General features: G+C 46.9%; 1 protein-coding gene across 1 annotated transcript; it reads right to left on the bottom strand.

Moving 5' to 3' along the window:
* Nucleotides 1-346: 346 nt before the first annotated feature.
* On the bottom strand, nucleotides 347-4786 carry KLF4 (KLF transcription factor 4). Its single transcript, XM_057404404.1, has 5 exons — nucleotides 4422-4786; nucleotides 4222-4339; nucleotides 3191-4094; nucleotides 2944-3108; nucleotides 347-1451 (listed from the first exon to the last, which is right to left on the bottom strand). Exons 1-5 carry the CDS (start codon nucleotides 4424-4426, stop codon nucleotides 1276-1278), a joined length of 1368 nt encoding a protein of 455 aa, XP_057260387.1. The 5' UTR covers nucleotides 4427-4786; the 3' UTR covers nucleotides 347-1275.
* Between the last annotated feature and the right edge of the window lie 17272 nt (nucleotides 4787-22058).

Raw genomic sequence — 22058 nt, 5'->3', positions numbered from 1 at the left:
AAACACTAGAATCCGTGATCTTTGACATTGCAAAATCGCATGTACCCAACAGATAAGTTTCCTCTAACAAATAATTCAAACTGAGTTACCTTAAAAAAAAGTAAATTAAAATTTCATCCTGCAGGTGAGAAGTGGCAATTCGACATTCAGATAAAAAAATTTTCAGCACCGAAAATGTGTTACATCAGCACTACACTTATACAATCCTATCTTTTAGAGTCTTGAGACCACAAGTCTTTGCTGCCAAATCACCCCTCAGCTTGGGAAACTCAACCACTAACAAACTTAATGAACTATCTTTGGACATCTCTGTGCACAGAAGAAAATTAAGAGTAGCCATTCAGATAATATTATAGGTTTATTTAACACTTATTTTCCGCTTGAATATGCAAAATACAAATTCCAACAAAATGTTCATTTTTACTTTGTAGTTTACAAATATACAAAATAGAAGTTTGCTTAAATTTATATTACATATTTATTAAGTAAAGAACTAAATAGAAAACATTTGTTCTGCTTAAGGCTATTTGGGAATAAACCATTGTACAAACTATTGCACATCGAAACCACAGTGCATTACAGACTGTCTGCATAAACTTATTTTCTTAAGGAAAAAAAAACACAAAACAAAACAAAAGATAAACCAGGTTTATTTACCTGGTTTACGTCATAATTGGTCATCATAAGACAAAAATATGTCCTTGTCAGACATGCAGCAGTTTGAGAACTTTGGCTTCCTGTTTTTGGTACCTCTAGAACCAACAGTCACTAAGCACCATGAAATAGGCTTTTAAAATATAATTCTGTACCTGAATTTTTCCTTCTAACATTGTAATGGCTTTTAGAAGGAAAAGAGCAAAAGTACAAGATGACATTTACATCTAATATTGCATTGAAAGAAAATTAAGGGAATGTACTTTCCCCATGTAATATCCCCACCCTCCGAACTACGCAGTCAGTTTAACCCTGATACCTGTGACTTCCCGTCACTCCTTGGCATTTTGTAGTCCGGAAATAATTCAAGTTGGATTTACAAATGGAATGATAGAAGATTCAGTCACTGACCCCAGCGTTTTCGGTTTTCTTTTAAACGCACATATACAAAAACAAAGTTGCAACATCTGTATGCAATTATCCCTCTTTCCACTCTTTGGAAGACTTCACCTTGATTATCTGTAGTGCTTAAACTGTGTTCTCCCCATCTCGTGAAAGACAGTCCTTATGCTGTAAATACTGAATCTCTATGGCAGTTGGCGAAAGATCTACTGCTTCCAATTAGAAGTGCCTCTTCATGTGTAAGGCAAGGTGGTCTGACCTGGAAAATGCTCTGTCACACCGCTGGCATTGGAAGGGGCGGTGGCCTGTGTGTTTTCTGTAGTGACGAGTAAGTTCATCGGATCGGGCAAACTTCCATCCGCAGCCTTCCCAGTCACAGTGATAAGGTTTCTCACCTTTAAAAAAAGAAAGAAAATAAACTGTGTCAGCTATGTCTTTTTCATGGCTACCACTTCTAACACCTTTTTTTCAAGGAGCACTAACACATGTCCTGGATAAGAAAATAGGTGATGCCAAAGAAAATGCAAGAACTTCTTGAAGCAGTTGCTAGCAAGCTACAAAGACTAACAGTAATACTGTCTTTTGAAAGTGTACAGGTTCTATAAAACGTTTGTGTCACTGAAATCTCCACTAAAATGCTCATTTCCATTGTTTGTCTTGAACACCAGGCTTCAGAGCACACAAGTTCAGATAGAGTGCCTTTTTCATTGGCTAATGTTATACAACCAAACAGGAACCAGAAATATTTCAGCAGACAACATATTTAGGTAATTGTAGGTCTCAAGAATTAAACAGCTGAGAACTGTTTTCATTAGCTCAGCCTGATTAAGAACTCAAGCTTTCTGTTTTCACTATACCCATTGTTGATGGCAATAAAGTTTGCCTGACAATTACAAACTCCCTGCTCCACACACACACTGGAAATGGCACTGACCAGCTTGGAGCAGGCAGGAATTGCTGTTCTTGACTGATTTTTTCCACCCACTGCCACTAACTAAAGATGTAGCCTAACTACTGCACTACTACTGGTTTCTCCCTTCCCCTTCTCCTCTTCCAGAGAAAGTTTTGAGTCAAGTTCACCAACCAGAGATTTAAATTATGCAAATTTTCAGGTTATTTAATCACTGTTACGGAATGCTTGCACTGATGAAACACACAAGATGTACCTGCTTTCACAAGCTCAGTTACTGCAACACCACATTCAGCTGCAAGGTTAAAGTTTTAACCTGGGCTCGGATACACATTTTGGCAGATTTTATACCAGTTCTAACAGAACCCAATCAACCGTTAAACCCTGCCTCTTTGTTACTACTGCAGGGGAAGATGTGCTCCCTCTCACATGACAGGCACTCTGCCACTGCTGCCGAAGGCCCTGCTCAGAAGAGACCCATCACGGTTTCCTCAGAAAGGGAGCACCAGCTTGCAGAGGTGCAGAGTCTCTTGCACTAGAGCAAGCCAAGACAGGAGGGGTATGCATGCAAAGCGTTTAGCCATGAGCAAAGGAAGCAGTATCTCAGAGAAAAGTCTGCTCCCTTCTCAGAAGTGGGCCAACTCCATTTAGAGCAACAAATCTCATCTAACTTCCAACTACCTGCGAATTAGCTAGCCACATAGCAAGTGAGGAGCAACAAACTTTGCCTTGGCAAGAAACCCACCCACTCCCACATCTGAGTCATTCTGAACCATTAAGCAAAAGGTCAAGCCAACAAGCAAAGATTGCACAGGACTTCATGTACCCAAGAGGTGAGGAAGAAAAGCCTGGAAAGCCAGCAAAGAAGGGTAGGACTCGCTACTTGGAGCTCTCTTTCTGTATCTCCTTCTCAAGGTCTGAGGTGCTCACTTCAAACCCATGCTGAGGCATCCTACTGACGCGGCACTGTAACTAACCTGTGTGGGTTCTCAGATGTGCCTTGAGATGAGAGCTCTTGGTGTAGGTTTTGCCACAGCCTGCATAATCGCAGGTGTGTGTGGCTGTTCTTTTCCTAGGCCATGACCGGCGTCCCCTCTTGGGCTTGGTCTCCTCAGGCAGGCAGCTCCCCGGTGGCATCAGCTCTAGGGGCGGACAGGAAAGAGTGAGCACCAACACAGCCAGCGCCAAGGCGGCTGTGCCTGCTGCTGAAGCACCCAAACTCACCTTGGTACTGGAGTGTGCCAGGTGGCAGCTGCTCAGGCAGAAACGTGGGATAACCAGATGCCGAGGGGTACCCCAGGGGCAGTGGTGCGTGGCTCAGCCCTGGGGTGGTGGGGAGAGAGTCTCTGCTGCTCAGCATCTCCTCGGGCCCCAGTGAAGGTGTAGTCCGGGCAGGTAGCGGGCGGCCGAGGGAGAAGTCGTGCTGAGGGGCTCCTCGGGGGCCGCTGCCATGTGGTGGCGGCGGTGGGGCCAAGGTGCACGGCGGGGCAGCCTCTTGCTTGATTTTGGGGCACATCCGTGGCAAGGGGTTGTAAGGTGCCCCGGGGCCTTCAGTGCTGGGTGATGGGCCAGCAGCAGGGGGACCACCCTTGGGGCTGAGCCCTGGGTGGGAGTACTCGCCCACGGCCTTCACCACAAACTTGCCCTGCAGACTGCCCAGAGGCGGCAACGCCGCGGGCGCCGGCAGGTACACCGGGTCCAGGTCAGGCCGCATGAGCTCAGCCACGAAGCCTCCCGAAGGCGACACGTCGGTGATGTCAGCCAGGTTGAAGGGGGCGGTAGGACCGGCAGCAGGGGCCCCGTCACGGGTGCTGCCGCCGCCGCAATAGAGAAGGCCGGCAGGTTCGGGCCGGGGCAGTGGGTAGGCGAAGGGCCCGGCAGGGCAGGGGTTGGCAGTGGGGGCCGTGGCGGCGGCGGGGGCCACCACCACAGCGGCGGCGGCGGGCTCCTGGTGCATGAGAGAGTTGGAGAGGATGAAGTCGAAGTCCAGCAGCTCGTTGAACTCCTCAGCGTCGCGGCGGGGCCCCAGGGCTGCGGCGGCCTCCAGCTCCGACGGCGGCGCCTCCACGGGCCGCGCCGCCAGCGCCGGCGGCGTCCGCTTCAGCTGCGACAGCTCCTCCCGCCACCGCTGCGAGGAGACGGGCACGGCTCAGTACCCGGCCCGCCACCGCGCAACGCCCGCTTCTGCCGGCCCCCGCCCGCGCCGCCCTGACCCCGTCCCGGCCGGCCCGCGCCGCCGGGACTCCGATACTCACGTTGCCGGGGCCCGCGGGCCGCGCCGCCTTCTCGCGACCCGCGGCGCCCGCCGCGAAGGTGGCGATGGAAGGGAGGAGCGTGCCACTGAGCGCCATCTCGCACTCGCCGGGGGGCTGCCTGCGGGTGGGGAGAGCACAGCGGTGTCAGGCGGCTGCGGCGGCTGCGGAGAGCCGGGCCGGGGGCCGTACCCGGCACCCACCGCATCGGCGCCGGGGCGTCACGCCGAGCCGCTGCCGCCGCCGTCGTCCCGAGCGCCGCCAGAAAGGAGAGAGAGGAGAAGTGGCACACGGATGTGCCGTCCAGCCGCGGAGAGCCGGCCGAGAGCCGCCGGGGTGGTGTTGCGGGAGCCCTCTTCCTCGGCGCTGTATCGGAGACGAAGGTGAGCGGGACGCGGAGCGCTAGCGGCGCCGTGGAGAGGCAGCCGCCGCCCGGCAACGCGGCTCAGGCAGGGCGGCGGCGCGAGGTGCTTCCCAGGGAGCTGCGGCCATGGGGGAGCCGGGCGGGACGGAAGGGGCGCAGCGGTGCCAGTGGAGAGGGAGAGAGCCGGGCCAGCCCGTGCTCCGCCGCCGCTACAGCTGCCGCCTCCACCCGCCGTCAGCCCGCTCGGCACTGCCCGGTGCCCGCCGCCGCCGCCCCCCATATAACCTCACCTCGCGCGCGCCCCGCCCCCTGTCGCCGGGCGACGGCGAAAACAAACTGACACGTGGGGACAGGAGGCGGTGAGCGCGCGGCCCGGCCGAGGGGGGCGTGTGCTGCGGGAGCGGCGGGGAGCGGGGTGTTCTCCATCCCCGCGCCCCGCCCCGCCCGGCGCCCGCTCTCCTCCCGCCGTAGCGCACGCTGCGTGACGCAGGCAGGGTGCAGACGCGAGCGGGGGGGGGGGGGGGGTTTCGGAGCGCGGTGCGGGACGGGCCCGGTGAGCGGGGCCTTTGTTGGGTGCGAACCGGGGGTCCCCGCGCGGGGGGAGCGCTGCGCAGAACAGGGCTAGGGAGGCGTCCGCCGCGCGCACCTCCCCGCCGGTTGCGCGTGCAGCCGCAGCGTTCCCGGCACGGGCGTGCTGCCCCGCGGGGCGCACCCGGGCCGTGCAGCGGGGCGGCTCCCGGCGGCTCCCGCTCCTTTCCCCTCCCGTCCCGCCTGTGCTTGCTTTTCGTCCCTTCGGGGATATTCTCCAGTTCCCCGATGTTCGCCCCGACGGCCTGGTCCCGCGCGCGCCGCGGCCGGCGCCGGCGCAAGGGGCTGTTGGTGGCCAACGTGCCTTTGCCCCGCTGGGCGCGGGCGGGCAGCGGCGGCTCGGCTCCTCCAGAGGGCAATGGCGAGCCGGACGAGGGGTTCCCCTGGGCTGCGCGCCTGACCCTTCGTCCCGTTTGGGACCACGCTACGGACCCCGTCGCGGCTTCCCCCACCTCCCGGCCCCCAGCCCGGCCCGTGGCGCTGCCGGCCGCGCTCCAGGACTGGTCGGTCCAGAGGGGTGAAGTAACTGCCCTGCGCAATTTGCAAACATAAGCCTGAGTAACTCACGATGACTAAATTAAACCCTAAAATAATAATAAAATACCCGGCTTTATTTTAGCAAACTGGTTTTGCCAGTTTTGTGTTACAAACGTCAATTTTAATGACTTTGGCACTAGAAAAAGTGCGGTTTATATTTTCTGCACAAAGTCCTTGTCTTGCCAGAAGACGCCAGTGCAAGAAGAAGTAGTGTGGAGAAATGAAGGCTAGCGGCACACTCGGAGGATGCCCAAAGGCTTGGTGCGCAGGGGACAGAGCCCTGTCCCTCCTCAGAGGTGCCAGGCTGGTGGTACATGTGTGATGTTCTGCATTCCTGGCGAGGCTTGCAGCATGGCCGCCAGTTCCCGGCAGGACTTATGTCCAGGGCATGTGTCCTTGGATGGTTTGACAGCCACTTTAGGAATCAGTACCCACACCCAACAGCAGCGGTTTTAGGTCTAAACCTCTGGCCTCCCTTAGTCTGGGGAGAAAAGCCCCTGATGACGAAACTTGCAGGTCCCCAGACAGTTTTTGCCCAGCTGTTGTTTTTCTTTCATTTTCTGTTGGTGTAAATGTTAATTTATGTGTCTCTTAAGCTATACAGTATTTTCCAGGTCCATATTTCAAGCTCAGAAGGCCAAGACCAAAATTAAAATTACATCCTGTATTAGAAATAGGAGAACAAGAAAGCTTCAAAAGCAGATAAGTGACGTGATCCCTTTGAAACAAATGCCAGAACCTCGCCGCTTCCAGGAAGAGAAGGCTTGAATAACACGGGCTGAAATAATACAGGTTGCTTTCACAATCTTTCATTAAAATACCTTAAAATACATTAAATTTCATTAAAATAATTTCATTAACCTGGTCCCCATATTTCTGGGTAATTCAGATGGACACGTGCAAGGTATGTGCTAAGAAGCTGTGTTCTGCTTTCATGTGAGTGAGTAGATGTCAGTGGGGTGCTTAAGTGTGTGTTTGAAGGCACTGGTAAGTTCAGTGCCACCTGCTTTTGAACATCCCGGACACAGGTCAACGTGTTCTTTTTCACTAGTTATACACAAGTCAGAACATTTTGTCTCTCAAATGAAAAGGTATGGATTTAAAGGCCCCGAGTGTGGAAATTAAATGTATTAAACTTGCAACTGCTCCCAGCCTACATAACAACCTAAATGTTGTTTTCTTAAGGCAGATCTGTTTCAGTGTGACTTTTATTGCCAGCTGACCATTTCTCCAAGTCTCAGCTTTCTCCAAGTTTCCCAATTTTCTCTAAAATTTCCTTCCACTAACTCAGAACACAGCATGTTTCTGTGCTGTTTGAAGCTGACTTTAGGGATTTCTTAATTAAGATAGAAAATTGCACAGGACTTGTGTCCCTCTTGCCTTGGATGTGCAGTGACATTTTTGCAGATTACGCTGTGCTTGGGCAGAAAGAAGGTTGCTGCAGCACTCGCCATGCCAGACTGCCATGGCTCAGTGTGTTCCTCTCCCTCCCTGGATAGAAGAAGGAAGTTTCTTCCACATCTACCACATCTTGCCCTGCAAGAGCAGGGCTGGCCAAGCTTTTCCATGGGTGCTGTTCAAAAGAAAGAATTATTCTTACCTGGCGCTGACACCCCATGTCAGTAGCCAGTCAAGCGGTAATTCACTGCAAGTGCAAGGCGGAGTGAAATGACTGCTTAACAGGGCTGATCATGAGGAAGCCTTTGCTGCTAGCCTGAGCTGGTGACAAACTGATCACCTGGGAGTATAAACCCCCAAAGACAGAAAATAGGCAAGGTGATGAAAGAGCACAGGTTTTTTGAGCAGAGACAGTCATCAGGAAATGGCATCCCACATTAAAAAAACATTAAGGACATCAACAACAAGGAAAAAACCCAAGCAGTTGAGCTGATTGTGCCTGAAACAAAGACCAACCTGTCTATCTTGATAGAAAGCCTAAGTTTGGAACGATTTTCAGTGAACTGCCTCCTAGGAACCAAAATGTGCAGCTTATCCCCTTTGATTTGGTTGTCTGTGGCAGCAGTTGATGGAATCAGGGGCTGCAGACTTTGGGAAAAATCGTGTCACAGTGTTGTTGAGATCAGACAACAAGATGCTTTCCTGGCATCTTTGGGATTATGTTTTATTATCTTTGCAGCACATCACAGCAGATAATAGCCTACAGGGCCAGGAGCTACCATTACCCCCCCCCCCCCGGCTTCATTGCTGGCATAAATAGCAGAAGGAGAACTGGGAAGAAACCTGTATATATCTATTAGCATCCTTGTTGTTACTTTAAATCAAAAGCAGTGATTCCAGAATCATTGCCGCTGTGCTGGGTTCTACCTTACCAAAGTTGCTGGTGAGCAGGTGGAGATGGGTAGGTTCACAAAAGGAGACTTGGCGCCTGTGGGGTTTCTTATGCCCATGCCATCCAAATTAACAGACCTCATCTGCAGTGCATCTGAGCTGGGGGAAAGTGTATCTAACATACGTTTTCTGTGCCAGACGCACTCAGGAGAGGTGTAGTGCAGTGCTGAGGATTCACCCTCTTCGTGCTGGATCCCTGCATGGTGAGGAGGGTGGGACAGTCCAGTGACACAGCCACCAAATTTCTCCCTGAGCCTGCTTCTTCGGGAGCTGTTTTCTACCATGTATTGTGTACCCTTCATAAACTGAACAACTGAGCTCAAGTTTTATTGACGTGTTCTTGCACGGGGTACTTAATTTTTGTTAAACAAATAAAACCCTGCTCAGCTGGCGGTTTATACCTGTGGATTATTAGTACATTGCAAAGGGCACATTTCTGAAGATTCTGGGCAATTCTAAGTGGGTCCAAGCAGTAGCAAGTGCGTACACACACAGATGGCACACGCAGCCTTAAGATCATAAACATTCATACTGAGAATGTCAGGAGTGCCTGTTTTCACCTGCTTTTTGAAAGCCCGACTATATCTTGTGAATAGTTATTTTACTTTCCTACATGAGCAAAGTCAGAAAGACCCTGTGATACGTACTATCACCATCCAAGAGCCTTGGGCTGATTTAGATCAAACACACTGTAGTGTGTAGTGTGTAAAAGTGCTGTAGGTCCAGCTGCTGGTCTTTCAGTCCCTTGTAAGAAGCAGTGTTGCTGAGACTTGTCCATGTTGATGTCAGGAGGTCTGTAGACCATGAGCTGCTTTTTCTGCAGCTTTCACAGCCCAGAGGAAAAGGGTCTGTATACAGACCTAATGATGTCTTCCACTATGCTTGGAGAACATCAGCCCAGTGTTTCTTCTCTGAGAGCCAATAACTAAGCAGAGATTAATCTCAGGGGTCCAATTCTCAGCAAGAGCTCAAGTTGTTGATTCCCCCAGGAGGCTAATTCCTGTCTGCTCCAGAGGTGCTGGTCCTCCTGTTGAACACCATTCACTTAGCCTCACCAGCCCCTGATAGAGGTAGCCAGCCAGCACCCTCACACAATTTAGCACCACTGAGGATCTCTTGCACGCAGCAGCTCTTCTGCTTTCAAGCAATCCAAGGGTTGTTGTGTTTCTCCAAGAGGCAAAACACCTTGAATTGTTTATGGAAAAGAAAGAGCTTGATACTTTTTTATCAAGCTTAGGCATCATTGCCTAAATGGGTTTGACCCATCTTTGAATTCAGATGTTCCCCAGACTTTAGCAATGACTTACGTAAGTGGCTCCCATGGTGGCACTGGTGCAAACAAGAACTCCACAATGAGCATCTATTGTAAAGTCCTGTGTGTAATATGGGGACACTCACACACAGCAAAGAGGAAGAATTCTTGTTTGTGATTTTTTTGCACACATGGGTCTGATTCATTGTGTTTTTTCCAGACCCAATGGAGGAGCCGCAGAAAAATAGAGACAACTTGAAAAATTACCAGCTGTTAGTTAACCAGAGGCTGGTCCCTATCGACGGATGATAGATTTGGATATCATGGAAGATGCAGGGAGATGTATGGGTGAGAAGACTAGGTTGCTCTGGGTAGCTGGTGCTGAAGAAGAAGCCAGATACTCGGATTGCTATTCATTTATCCTCCTGTACTCTTTCTGGGGACCAGATTCTGTCTTTATTATCTGTGTGGAATATTTAAGGCATTGCTGTCCAGTAGCCTCTGGGAAGGAAAAGATACTTCCAACTTCTCTGTCTCCCTGGAAGAATCTCTTTTTCTGCTGCAGAAAGGGGTTTTACTCTTTGGCCATCTCCAGGCCCCCCTTTATTGCTGGAGAAAAACTGTGGAAGAGGTCTCCCTCATCCTCCCTCTCAGGCTCTGCTTTTCCAGTCTTCCTCACCTCTTTATTAGTAACTTTTAATTAATAATCTGTGTTAATAAAAATGAAGCATTACTAAAGATTTGGCTTCCCAGAACGTTCCCAAGCAGTGTCAATATAAAATCAATTTATTCCTCTCTTGTCTCATAACTCTGAAATGGAGCTATGTTAGTAACTGCTTTCACTCACTGCAGTTTCCTCATGGTTGTTGAAGGTGATGGCTGCAGCAAGACTTTGGCAAACCCACCTGCAGACTTGGGAAGATGACACACTTGTGCCATTGTTTGGTGTTTCTTTTACTTGCAGAAGAACGGCAACATTTTGCTCCTGAGGAACCTCTACTGCAGAAATTTGTAAGTGAGCCTCAACACCCACCAAGGAGAAATCTGCTTTCACGGCTGGAGGATTTTTCAAGCCCTTTCTCCTGGTTAAACTCTGAATTTCTTTTGTTTAAGTAAAAGTGGTGCTTCTAAGGAGTTTAATCTGAAGTGATAACGTGCTTCCTAACAAAACATACATTAAGGTGCAAGATATGAGACAACTAGAAAATGTGAGATAAATGGTTCTAGCACATAATGCATTTGAATTTGCAGGAGAGAGTAAGAGGGAACTTAGCAGTGAAGTGCTCCTGGGTTTAACCAGAAGTATTCAGAGTTAAATTTGTGCTAATGAGCTAGGTAATCACGGGACAGTAAACAACACCTCTGCATCTTTCCATGGTTTTCCCACACAGTGTTGTACATAAACTGACCTGGATAGCTGATTCACCCAAGATGTCTTTCTAAACTGTTTGCTGTGCTGAAGTCAAGAACATCTGTTGTTTCCCTGCACCAGTATCCAGCAGAGGAAATGATTAGATAAATATTCCCCTCATTTGAACAGGAATAAAGACATTGTAGGAGAACACTGGGAGAAAGGATCAGTGTTGTCTGCTCTGAGAATAAATACCAGGCTTCCACATTGTTTCCATAAATGCCTCCAGCTCTGCTTCAACATTAATGTACCAGCAGGAGCCCATTACTCTATGATAACAGTCCCTTGCTCTCTTAATGAGAGCAATATGGCAACTACCCTCAGATTTTTGACGTAGAGGCTGCATAATGATATTGCAACGTCTTCCAATGGTATTACTGAAGGCCAGCTTTGGTGGCTCCGTATCTTCCAGAGAAGATTTGCCACAGACAGCAGGGCATATGGGACCCTGCCCCGTGAGGGGCACATGGCTGGCTGGTGGCTCAAAATGTTAACTGCTCTGGGAAACACCTCATTATAGGTGCCCCACGCCAGCAGAACAGTTCAGCTACAGTGATTGCTGAACGGCAAATCCACTGCTCACTTCACAGGCTGCCATGAAGCACATTGTGCTAGCAGGGCACTGAGATGTGGGGACAAGGAGTGCCATAGGAAATCAGTAATGAGGAAACATGAGGAAATTAATAACGCTGCATTCTGAGCAGGGTTTGAATAGCATGCAGTAATTGAGGCCCGGGGCCACACTCTGCACAATGAGGAAGAAACAAAATAAGGAATAGCTGCTCATTAGGCTCCAGATTCAGCCAGTCTAAATTCCACCTAAGTCTTTGTGCCAAGCATTTCCTACTGGCAGGCTCTGGGCCTTCAGGGATGCCGAGCCAATGGGAAACCGTAGGTGGAATTTAGGTTAGGGCTAAATCTGTCTGCCACTGAGCAAAATCTACCTTGAGCAGCTGGTGAGGCAGACCTACTCTGGAAAGTAGTTTGTGATCTTGTAATGCAAGAAACGGGCCAAAAGACGGCGGCATGGGCAACCTTAATTCTTCTGGCACATCCAGTTTGTTAGCACACAATGTTGTGTGTGTGATTTTGCAACATTAATGTTTTCACAATTTTTTGTTTTTTCTTTTCTTAAACGGGAGGCATAATACCATCCATTTGTGGAGAAACGGTACAGCTAAACTTAAAAAAGAAGTATTTGCTTCTGAACCCCTTTAAAGTTTCCTTAGAGTAAGTTACCTAAACTTGTAGCATGGTTATGGTACTTTTCAAGAACCAGTGCAGTCAAGGCTATGAATAAATCTGTAAGTAATTAAGACATAGTAGAGTATTTACACCAGTTAATACTTTTGGATGCTGGCATCCTACCAGCAAAGACACACTCATTGTCAGCTGAATCCCTGATTTTATCCTCAGAAGTCTGATTGCCAAAGTGTTTCTATAGATAAAATCTTCTACATTGCTTTTACAATCCATTGTCTTACACAATAGGCGGTAATGACTCAGGGGAGGGTCCCTAACCTACCAGATGAATTAGGAGTGTAGATCTGTCTCCAGAGGGAAGGAGAGAGAGTGAGTCTAGAAACCTACTTAAAGTACTAAATCACCCCTGTGTTCAGAGACCATAGTGTGAAGCTGAGGAGGCAGGTGGGCTGAAGCTGGGACTGGAAGTGTTTGAATGGTGATTCCCCAGAAGGGAACTGGACTGTGCCACAGGACATATCACAGTGGTGGCAGTTCTGGTCTTCAGTGCCAGAAGTAATTTTAAAAGGTAAGTCACTGTTTAATGTGACTTAAAGCTTCTCAAACAGTGACACCTACACTGTGTCTCTGAGCCTCCTATGCACTGCCTCTCCTTTGCAGATGCTACTTACATTGTTTTCACTCTCCCAGCTTGTCCCAGGTCTACAGTTTCTTTACACCCTCTCCTCCCACCCTTTTCTCCACTTTTGTCTTCTTTTAATAGCTAGACATACCTGTTTGAAGAAAGCACTTTCCCCCCTGTATCTCAAGCTGTCATACTTTGGGTGAGAGGAGCTTCCTCAACTGCCTTGTGAAACCATAGATTGGGTGGAGCCTCTGACACCTTAACAAGGACCCTGCCAAGTAATGCTGACTGAATTCACTCACTCCTTCCCTTTGGAAGAGTCTGGCTTGACTCTCAGCAATCAGATTACCATGCACAGGAAATGAGTGGTAACATCATCATTTGGGCCGAAGTCTGGTTTCTGCAGCTCTGTGTGGTCCTGTCCATCAGGTGCACAGGGATGATCAGTTCCCATGTGCATTTAGGGCTGTTGGAAGTTACAGAATATCTGCTGATCTACCACAGCCTGCATTATTACTCTTACCTGGTCTTGAACGAGGTCTTCATGAGGGTGTTTTCTGTTTTCACTTCATGGTTAAGGCAGACTAAAGACCACATGCACCATGTTACATGGCTTGATAGACCGATGGTCGCGTTGCAATCTCTAGTGAGTCTGTTGCTTTAGACACCATTTCCAGACCCTAACTGTGTTAGGGCATGTAGTGTACTATTAGGTGTAGTATTGTGAGGGAAAGAAGCAAGCTTTTATTGTTGTAGGAAAGTGATTGCATGGCACTACTTACAGCAAATTTAAATGTGAGTGGATGCAAGAGTGACATAGACAATGAAGAACATACTGCCTATGATGTGAATAAGTACTTTTTGCTGAAATTCTGGAGCAAAGGAGAACTTTCCAGCACATCATACAGCATTCAAGTCACAGTGTTGAAGCTGTGAGTCAGTTATCTCCATGTCAATAGAGTAAGCACAGACCCATGACTTCATTCCAGGAGTAAGCCATTTGTAGGGGGCAGCAAGCTTTTTCAGATGCCAGCTTCCAACAGTGGCTGGGAAAGGATAAAAAATAGGCTGTGAAGAAGGTCCAGCTTCTTTCTTCAGCCACACATATCCTGTCTTGGCAGGTCTTACCAATGTCCTATTTCACAGCCTTACTGTCTGTTTTATCTTGGAGCTGTGTAGGGAATCCACAGGAACTGGATTAAGGAAAAGACATGAGATGCAGACGGGACGGTGCTTTGCCTACTGGATCTTTCGCTAAAATAATCTGCAATCAGTGGAGTTAACAAGAGAAGATGGTCAGTCTGGTTGACGCTGACTTCAATGGTAGCGCTATTTTTTTTTGCAGAACTGGAGATGAACAATTGCTGTTCCTCTCCTACATCCCACAGGAATCCTGCAGGTTCTGCCAATTTATCCCTGTTTGGTGACAGACCTCCCTTCTGTCTTGGTGGGTTGGCAGTGTATGAAAGCTGGTGCCAGAGTGAAGCTTGTAATATGTTGTTTCCACACCTTGCTTTTTTCAGTGGGGTAACAGGTGCGAGAGTGAGTGTGAGGTGGTTATGTACATGGGACTACACAAAACCAAATATATTGCTTTGCTGGATTTATTAATGTTAATTTGGGACTGAGTGATGCATGTAAAATAAATTACATTGTAAGAGTTAAGTTTCAAAGAGATCTGAGTGGACCTTAAAGTACAATTTCTAGTGGGTAGTGTTAGATCCAGTTCACGGGTGTGAGCTTCTTGATAGCTGAATCTTCCAACAGCAGTAGTCTGTGGAGCTGAAGTTGAACACTAATGAGGTCTGGAGGAGCAGGAGTCTGAGTTGGGATTTCTCCTTCCTTCACAGGGTGTCTTCCTACAAAGTGCTTGTTCCTAACAATTTCTCCTTCTTTTCAGAAGGATATTCAGGGGATATTCATAGTTGGGTACCACCAGGCCCTACTAGGGGATGTTGCTTCATGATGCAGTCTGTGGGTATCAGTTGTCTACCCCCAGTAAGACACTTTCTGTCAGCTCTGGGTTGAAAATAGGCTGGAGCTGCAAGTCCTAAGCAGAATCAAAAGCTACATACAGGATGTGTCAGTCATGGGTTGTCTTGCCTTGCCTTGCGTTCCCTCCCCTTCCCTTGAAGGCTAACTTTGAAAGCTGGAATTCGGTTTTCTGTTTCCTCAAAGTGGAAGCATGTTTTACGCAGTGGCCTTTTTTGTTAGTTTGCTACTGTATCTAATTATAAGCCTTGAAAATAAGGCATCCTGCTAAATCAAATGCCTTGGCAGTGCCCTTCTGAAACTGCTATAGCCAAGTTGGAATTTCTAGCCCATTACAGTGCAGTTGGCCAAACAGATGGTCTCTGCTTTCTTTCCCTAGCTTTCTGCTTTACATTTTCTTCTTTTCCTGGTTCTTTTAACAGAAGGTGCCAGAAACTTCTTGATGCATATGTGCTGTCTTAGAGAAAGTGATCAGCCCCCTTCCCTATATCTGTATGTGCTGCAGGACTTCTTGACAGTGCACGTAGTCTTTGTTTACATCTGGAGTTTTTGTTATTTCTTTCCTACTGAGGTGTTATTTTAACTCAGATTAGAAATTCTACAATTTGTGGAAACTGGCACAGGGTAAGACCACACTTTTTTTGTTGTTGTGCGCTTGGGTTTTTTTTACACTAAATTTACTTTCTCAGGTCATTTGTAGGATAGGTTTTCACAAGATGAAGGCCCTTTCCCTGATGAAATGGACACGCCGTACAAGTCTGATAATTTTTCGAGAACAGATAGTTCAGCCTTGGCAAAGCAAATGTAGCCTTTATTGAAACCAATCATCACGCTAAGTTTCAGTTGTTATATATGAGTTTGGATTGTTCAGGCATAAAAGAAAGTAATACTTCTTCTTGCCATGCGAGGATATCGGAAACATCCATGCTAAATGTAATCAGGCATGAAACAAAGAGAGGGGAAAAATGAGCCTGCAGAAAAAAAATAGACTTCCCTCAACTCAAAGAAGAAACACAGCACGTTCCAGCATCAAAGAATTAGTAGTTCTAAGTTTGGTATTAATTAAACATAGTAGAAATGCTAATTCCAGGTGAAAACTCTGTGCTATTTTTAGCTTTGCCATAAAGAGACTGGTGAAGGATATGGTTAGTTAGACCAGAGCCCTTGTAAAATCAATGTATTTACTGGGTAGCTGGAGTGATGTAACTCACTGTGTCAAAGAGCCTCTTCCCTATTTGCAAGCTGGTGATTCCGTATCAGGGTGTTAGCAAAAGAAGTAAGGGATACAAGCTTTTTTTCCCTTCAATAGCCAGAGAGCTGCCTGAGCCTAGGGAGCTCTGAAAGCAGCGTGTGGACACCTGCCCTTTGCTTTGTGTCTCAGTTTGCGTCCCAGGCCTTGGAGTCCCCTAGCAGAAGGAACCCTCAAGCATCCATCATCCTGTGCGAGAAGATGGGCAGCCCAGCAGGACCATGATCATCCCAGACCCACCACAAGAGTAAGAAAGGCAACTCGCATAATTTGTTTCTCTGGCATTTAAGCTGAACTTCTCACTTCCTCATGTTTACTTGCTGTGCCTTTGTTTTCCAGTCTGGAAATGCTGTTTTCAAGTCTTTTGGTTCCTATTTGTGCAGTGTTGGGATCAAATAAAAAATGAAGCCCCAAGTGCAGTTTTGCACCCTGAAAGTCTGTGGTAGGCCACAGCAGATACAAAGCAAGACTGTCAAAAGTTTCCTTTGATCCAGTTTATCCAGCATTTTTTTGTGATTTCTTTACCTTGCACAAAATGGGACAGCTACAAAGCCTTATACCTTGCATTAAAGGGAAGGTTTGATTACTCTTTGTGTTTAACTTAGTTGTGGCTGGGACTTTGTATCAGGCCGGGCTCCTTGGACACATGGATCAGTCAGGAACCCCTGGTTTTGGCAGTGCAGGTTTCACCCAGAGGTTACCTCAGTTGCCAGGCAAACGCCTGGGACTGTTTTTTCTTCCTTGTGGACGAATGTGTTTGGCGTTGCTGCCTGGTGCTGTTAAGGACTGACCTCGCCACCATGGGTGGATGTGTCCCCCTTGACCCCAGCACAGACCTGCAGTGTGGACACAGGGCTTCTGGTTATCTTGTTCTTTGGTTTCTGCACATCGCTTTCCTTCTTGTGGTACACACAGGCACCACAAGTGAGGAGTGAGCCGGTCTTGCCCTGCTACACAGCCAGGGTTGCTCCTGGGACCCAGGAAGCTTTTTAAACACAGACATCATGTCATAGACATAGACATAGATTTCGCTGAATTGCATAGTCAATCTGTATGGCTTTGCCATCATGGCCATTCATGTCCTGGAGATCTGGAGAAGCTGGTTGAGGTTTCCCTTGGAAGTTAAAAATATGACCTGGTGTCTTCAAACAAGTATGAGTGAGATGCTGAGGTGAGAAAGGAGTTGTTTTCCTCACCCTTACAAATGCCAGCCAGACTTCATTTTCTAATATCACCAGATTCTTCCTGCTAGACGTGAGTATCTTGCTGCTTGGCATAGCAATGTTCCTGTCTGGTATCTAGTGAACCATCATTAAAAAAACAAAGAGTAATAGTTTGGTGAAAGTGCAGAGTCGATAGTGCTGAGTAATGTATTTGCATACTGGCATATGTGCTATGAAAGCAAATAAGATTATGTCAAACTCATCTGGAAGAGAGTTAATTTAACATCCTGGCTAAAGTTATGCAACCAGAGGGAGGCGGGGATGCGGGGGAGGGGGGGGATGTAAAACACTGGCTGATGAAGCCTGGGGGACAAAATGTCCTAGTGAAAATTGTATGTAGCACAAAAGAATGTGACATAAGAACCCAGCAGAACAGCACTGATTCAAGGCGGCTTATATACACACACAACTGTTTTTCTGCTAGTTTTAGGAACGCACAGGACAACGAAAGAAAAAAGAAATGAGTATCTGCAAGACAGATTAGCTGTCTCATCTGTATTGAGGTCTCAATGCTTTTTGGTCCTGATTCAGAAAAGCCCCTTCAGGACACACTAGGGTGTGAGTATGCTTCAGTGCATTTGATGGATGAAAGCCAGTCTGTATTTTAAACTGTAGGACTGAACAAATGACCAGGTCCTGTTTTCAAAAGATGATCTCCCCTCCCCGACACATCACAGGTTGTAAAGTTCCAGGACTACAGGGGTGTTTGGGTTTGAGCCCAACCTTCGCATTTGAGCTTTGAGTTTTAACAGTTAATTTTAAGCACTTGTTTCGAATGATGCCAAGTTTTTAGGCAGCTTTGCTATGGAGTATCCACAGAAACTTTGTGTAATTCATGTTTCTCTCTCATTATTATAAGCTTGCAGCTAATTTTGCTATAGAGAAATTAATGTGTTTCTTGCAATAACCAAAGTCTGAAGATCAAACCTTTACTTCTAAAGATCTTTGCATTCATTGTTGTAGATAATAGCAGACAAAACTCTTTTCTTCCATGCTGATAGTTCACATCTCAAGTCTAACGAGTAAGTTATTAGAGCAGAGAGTTTGAGAGCAATTATTTGTCTTCCAAAAAAATTTCAGCATAAGCTTGTCATGTGTATCAAAATTTGTGGAGAGCTGGAGCAATGATACTACATCACAACACAGTGATGGGAACATTTTTGTGCTGTTTGGTTCATGTGCTGCATAAATTAAGGAAGTCACATCTTCAAACATAATTACAGTGCCAGGAAGGGAAGTTTTAGAACACACCTTGGGCTGCACAGTGAGTATTAATCTACCTCAAGGAGCAATGAGCACAAGAAACTTGATGCTAAGTTTACTGATGTCACCAAATGCTCCTGCATGGTTAATTTGAGAATGTCTTTTGCATGTAATTGGCATGGGGCTCAGAAGCTTCCTGAGCTAAATCTGTACCCAGAAGCTCTGCAAAGACTCTGAGCCCACTTCTCAAACTGTGGTGCAAGCAGTTGTTCCTGTGTCTGTGTAACCATGTCTATGCTAGGATCAGATCGAGGGGAAAAAGCTGAGCTGGGCTACACTCCAGGGGCAGGGATTTGCACCTTCTTGCACTGGGCTGGGCAGATTCTGGGGGCTTGCAGTCAACAGCAGAGAGAGAGATGCTTCCTGATGCTGGTGTAGAATAAGGACTTCTCACTGACTTCTCAGGGGAGACCAGACTGCATCAGTATCTGAGGTCACACAGAAGGAGAATTAAGCTGAAGACTGTGGGATCCTTGCAAAACTGGAGGAACCCCAGGGTGAACAAAGTCACTTCAGCATCAGGAAATTTAGCTGCAGCAAAGCTCATCAGAAGGATAGCTGAAAGCAGTCATTCTCAATAGCCAGCTTTACAGGAATGTACCAAAGAAAGAGGCAGCAACTCCTTTGAGGAATGATACTAGGGTAGCCTATAAGTTGTGTTGTGAAGTCTCATTATGACCATGTTCTCTTCCTGGGACCACGTTTTACCTTATTGGAGTGAGTGCTGTGCCATCAGCACTGGGGCCCCAGGAACACCATCCTGACATTCAGTCATCTGTCACGTGAAGCTTGAAGCCTGAAGGAAAGATAGATATCTTCACCTTCTACTTCAGCTATTGCTGCCCAGATCCTCATGCTTGTTTGGGGGTCCAGCAGTGGTCCTCTGTGACATACTCAGCACCCAGCCCTGTTGGCCTGGCCTTCAGCTTTCTCTGCCCATCAAATATCCCATTGTACCCTGCTCTTGCATTCTCATAGGGCAGCACAGAAATCATGAAAAACAGTCCAGATTTGATGGAAGAACCTGCCTAGAAAACGGTTAAAGAACAAGAAATGTGCCCTGCTTGAGCATAACATTTTTCATTGGGATTTCTTTGCAAATTCTTGCTAGCTTCTGAGAATGTTTTGGATAGAGACTGAAGCCATTTTTTAATAAACTTTGTGAACGTTTTGATTACATGAGAACTGAAGTCTGCAGCTGGATATTAACTGTGAAAGAAAATAGCCTCCAAGAGAACAGGATTCCTTTAGCAAACATAAGATACCTCTGCATATTTCAGTGGTGACAAATGTGTTTCTATTTGCTGATATAAATTTAAGCAGTTTGCATCTGAGGATGCTGAGCTGCCCTTCTACTGTGCCTGTTCTGTGCCTGCATCTGCACAGCTAGTTGTTGATGATAGTTTAGGTGGCAATGCTTATGTCAGTATCGCAGATGCCAGCTCACATTAGCTTGTGACCAGATTTCCCCTTGTGGTATGTGCCTGCCACCTGCCTCTCTGTCACCTAGTAGCCATAAAAGCTGCCTGTGCATTAAGCAGGTAGGCATCTATCTTCCTGAAATCCCACTGTGATGAACAAACCGCTTCCCTCTGTACCCATTCCTTACCCGGTGGGAAATGAGGAACAGATCCTCACAGATGCTTAAGCGTCTAAATCATGATTGCTTTAGGGGTAGTGAAGACATCTGAGTTGCTCATTAACCAAGGTCAATGAATTTGTCCAGCTTCTGGAAGAAGCAGGAACTGAACTTGAATCTCCCCAGTGTTTTTACGTTTCCTGGAACAAGAACCAACCTATCTGCCTTTTTCTATTTTTTTTTTTTCTCTCTTCTGACACAGCTCCATATACACTTCCCTCAGCTGGTTTCTTTTCCTAAGCCAGCAGCCTTCTTTGGCTGCATCTGACTATTTCCTAATTGTTTCTCTTTCACCTTTTATTCGCTTTTGTTTTGTTTTACTTTCTCCTGCTATTTTATCTTTTGCCTGTTTGCTTTTTTTTTGCTCCACTTTTACACTGGACCAGCCAACCTGATCTCCAAAGGGGAAACCATGAAATAAGCAGGTCTGTGATGGGCCTCTTTGTCTTTTATAGACAAGATTTTCATATCCAGCCGTAACAGGTTTCAGTGCACAGGCCTTTATGTGTTATTGTGGTCAGCAAACCACAGTTACTTAAGTAAAAACTTATGGCTTTCTTAGAAAGACCCTTAAGGACATACTATCAGTATCAGTACATGCTTAAGTCATGTTGACTTAGTATGTCTACGTGTTTTGGTTGAGAAAAGTGCTTTTCTTGCACAGGAAAAAGGATTCTTAATCTTTACACTTATTTGCTGCAGTTTTGTAGAGTCAAACAGAAGTTTAAAGGCTGGAAGAGACCATTCCGATAATCTCGAGAGACATCTGGGATGCCAGAGGTCAAAGAACCCCATTTCTTCTTTAGTAGCCTTTTAACAGCTAGTGGAGACACAGTTAACTTTATTGTTGCTACTATCTTATCACCACTGCTCCCAGACTGGTGCGTGTCTGTAATTATCCTCCTGGCACATGAATAATATTTTCACAATGTCATGCTTGTTGTCGTCATGGTATTCAGTTACAGGCATCGTTTCAGTGATTAATTTGCTGTTGCTTATACTTCAGCCCTGTGCATCTGCTGATACTGGAGGACCACAGATGACCAAGTCTTCTGCTCTATACTATATCTTCTTCCTGTTGCAAGAGGAGAAACAGAGGCACAGGGCAGTGAAATCAGTGTCTGGATCAAGGAAGGGGAGAGACACTGCACTTACAGCAAGACCGATGCTATAATGTCAGAGGAGGTGTGCCTTACTTTTATTGCACCCTTGAAGCAAGCTTAGTGGATTCTTTTGCTATGGCTTATAAAGACTGAATCTTTGTGTTGCTCTGCTGTATCTAGTATTTCCTGTAATACTTAGAATTGCTGCTAAAGCTGTTTGAAGACCTGGCCTTAGTTCCAGCAATAGCTAGTCTGCATTTCTAGTCCTCAATAAAAGCCTGGCTGGGATTTTCAAAGGAGTCTCCAAGGTGACAGACCCGACTTACTGGTGTCCTTTTTCTTTTGATGGTTTTATCTCAGTTCTCCTTTATTCTTCATACTGTCTGTTCTCCACAAACTGAGATTTCAGATCAGAAATCTTGCTTGCTGTGCCTCGGTCTTGACCAGTAAAGCAGATAATCAAGTTTCTGTGCTTCAAATCTTGTTTACCCTGGGGCTGCTTCCAAATTTTCCTGTTAAAGCAAATGAAAAAATCACCTGTGGTCTTCACGGAAAGTCCTTCATTGATCTTTGGATCAAGCCAAGGGGATAGTCATCTTGCAAGCACCAGCCTCATCCCCATGCTAGTGTTGTACCCTCTTTCCTGATGCCTTCCAAGTACAGCTGAGGACCTCACACACCTGGGAGAGGCAGCCGCTTATCTCTTCCTTGGAGCTGCAGGCAGAAGGGAAAGTGAAAAATAGCTTTGTGCCATAACCTGTGCTACACATACTCAGAGGAAGTGCTGGAGGAGCAACTTCCCGTACTGCCAAAATACAAGAGAGGTGGTTTTCAATTTGTTCCCAGTCTATAGTAGGGCTGGTTGTGTGTAGGGCTGGTTGTGTATGACAAGACCACCTGAAAAGGCGCAGGAGGATCTTCCCCTTATTTGTGTGGTAGGCTGTGGGCCTCTTGAATTGACAGCTCTCAGGCTCCCAAGCAGGGTTTTTTAGTCTTGTGCATGGTGCTGACCTGAGGTAACCCTCCACACTGTAGTACCAAG

The sequence above is a fragment of the Pezoporus wallicus genome, unplaced genomic scaffold (assembly GCF_028554395.1).
Source record: "Pezoporus wallicus isolate ANWC-B61680 ecotype Strahan unplaced genomic scaffold, APGP_CSIRO_Pwel_v1 contig_7293, whole genome shotgun sequence".
Classification (NCBI taxonomy): Eukaryota; Metazoa; Chordata; class Aves; order Psittaciformes; family Psittacidae; genus Pezoporus; species Pezoporus wallicus.
The sequence above is the reverse complement of the archived record's forward strand: the minus strand, read 5'-3'. Positions and strand labels throughout refer to the sequence as shown.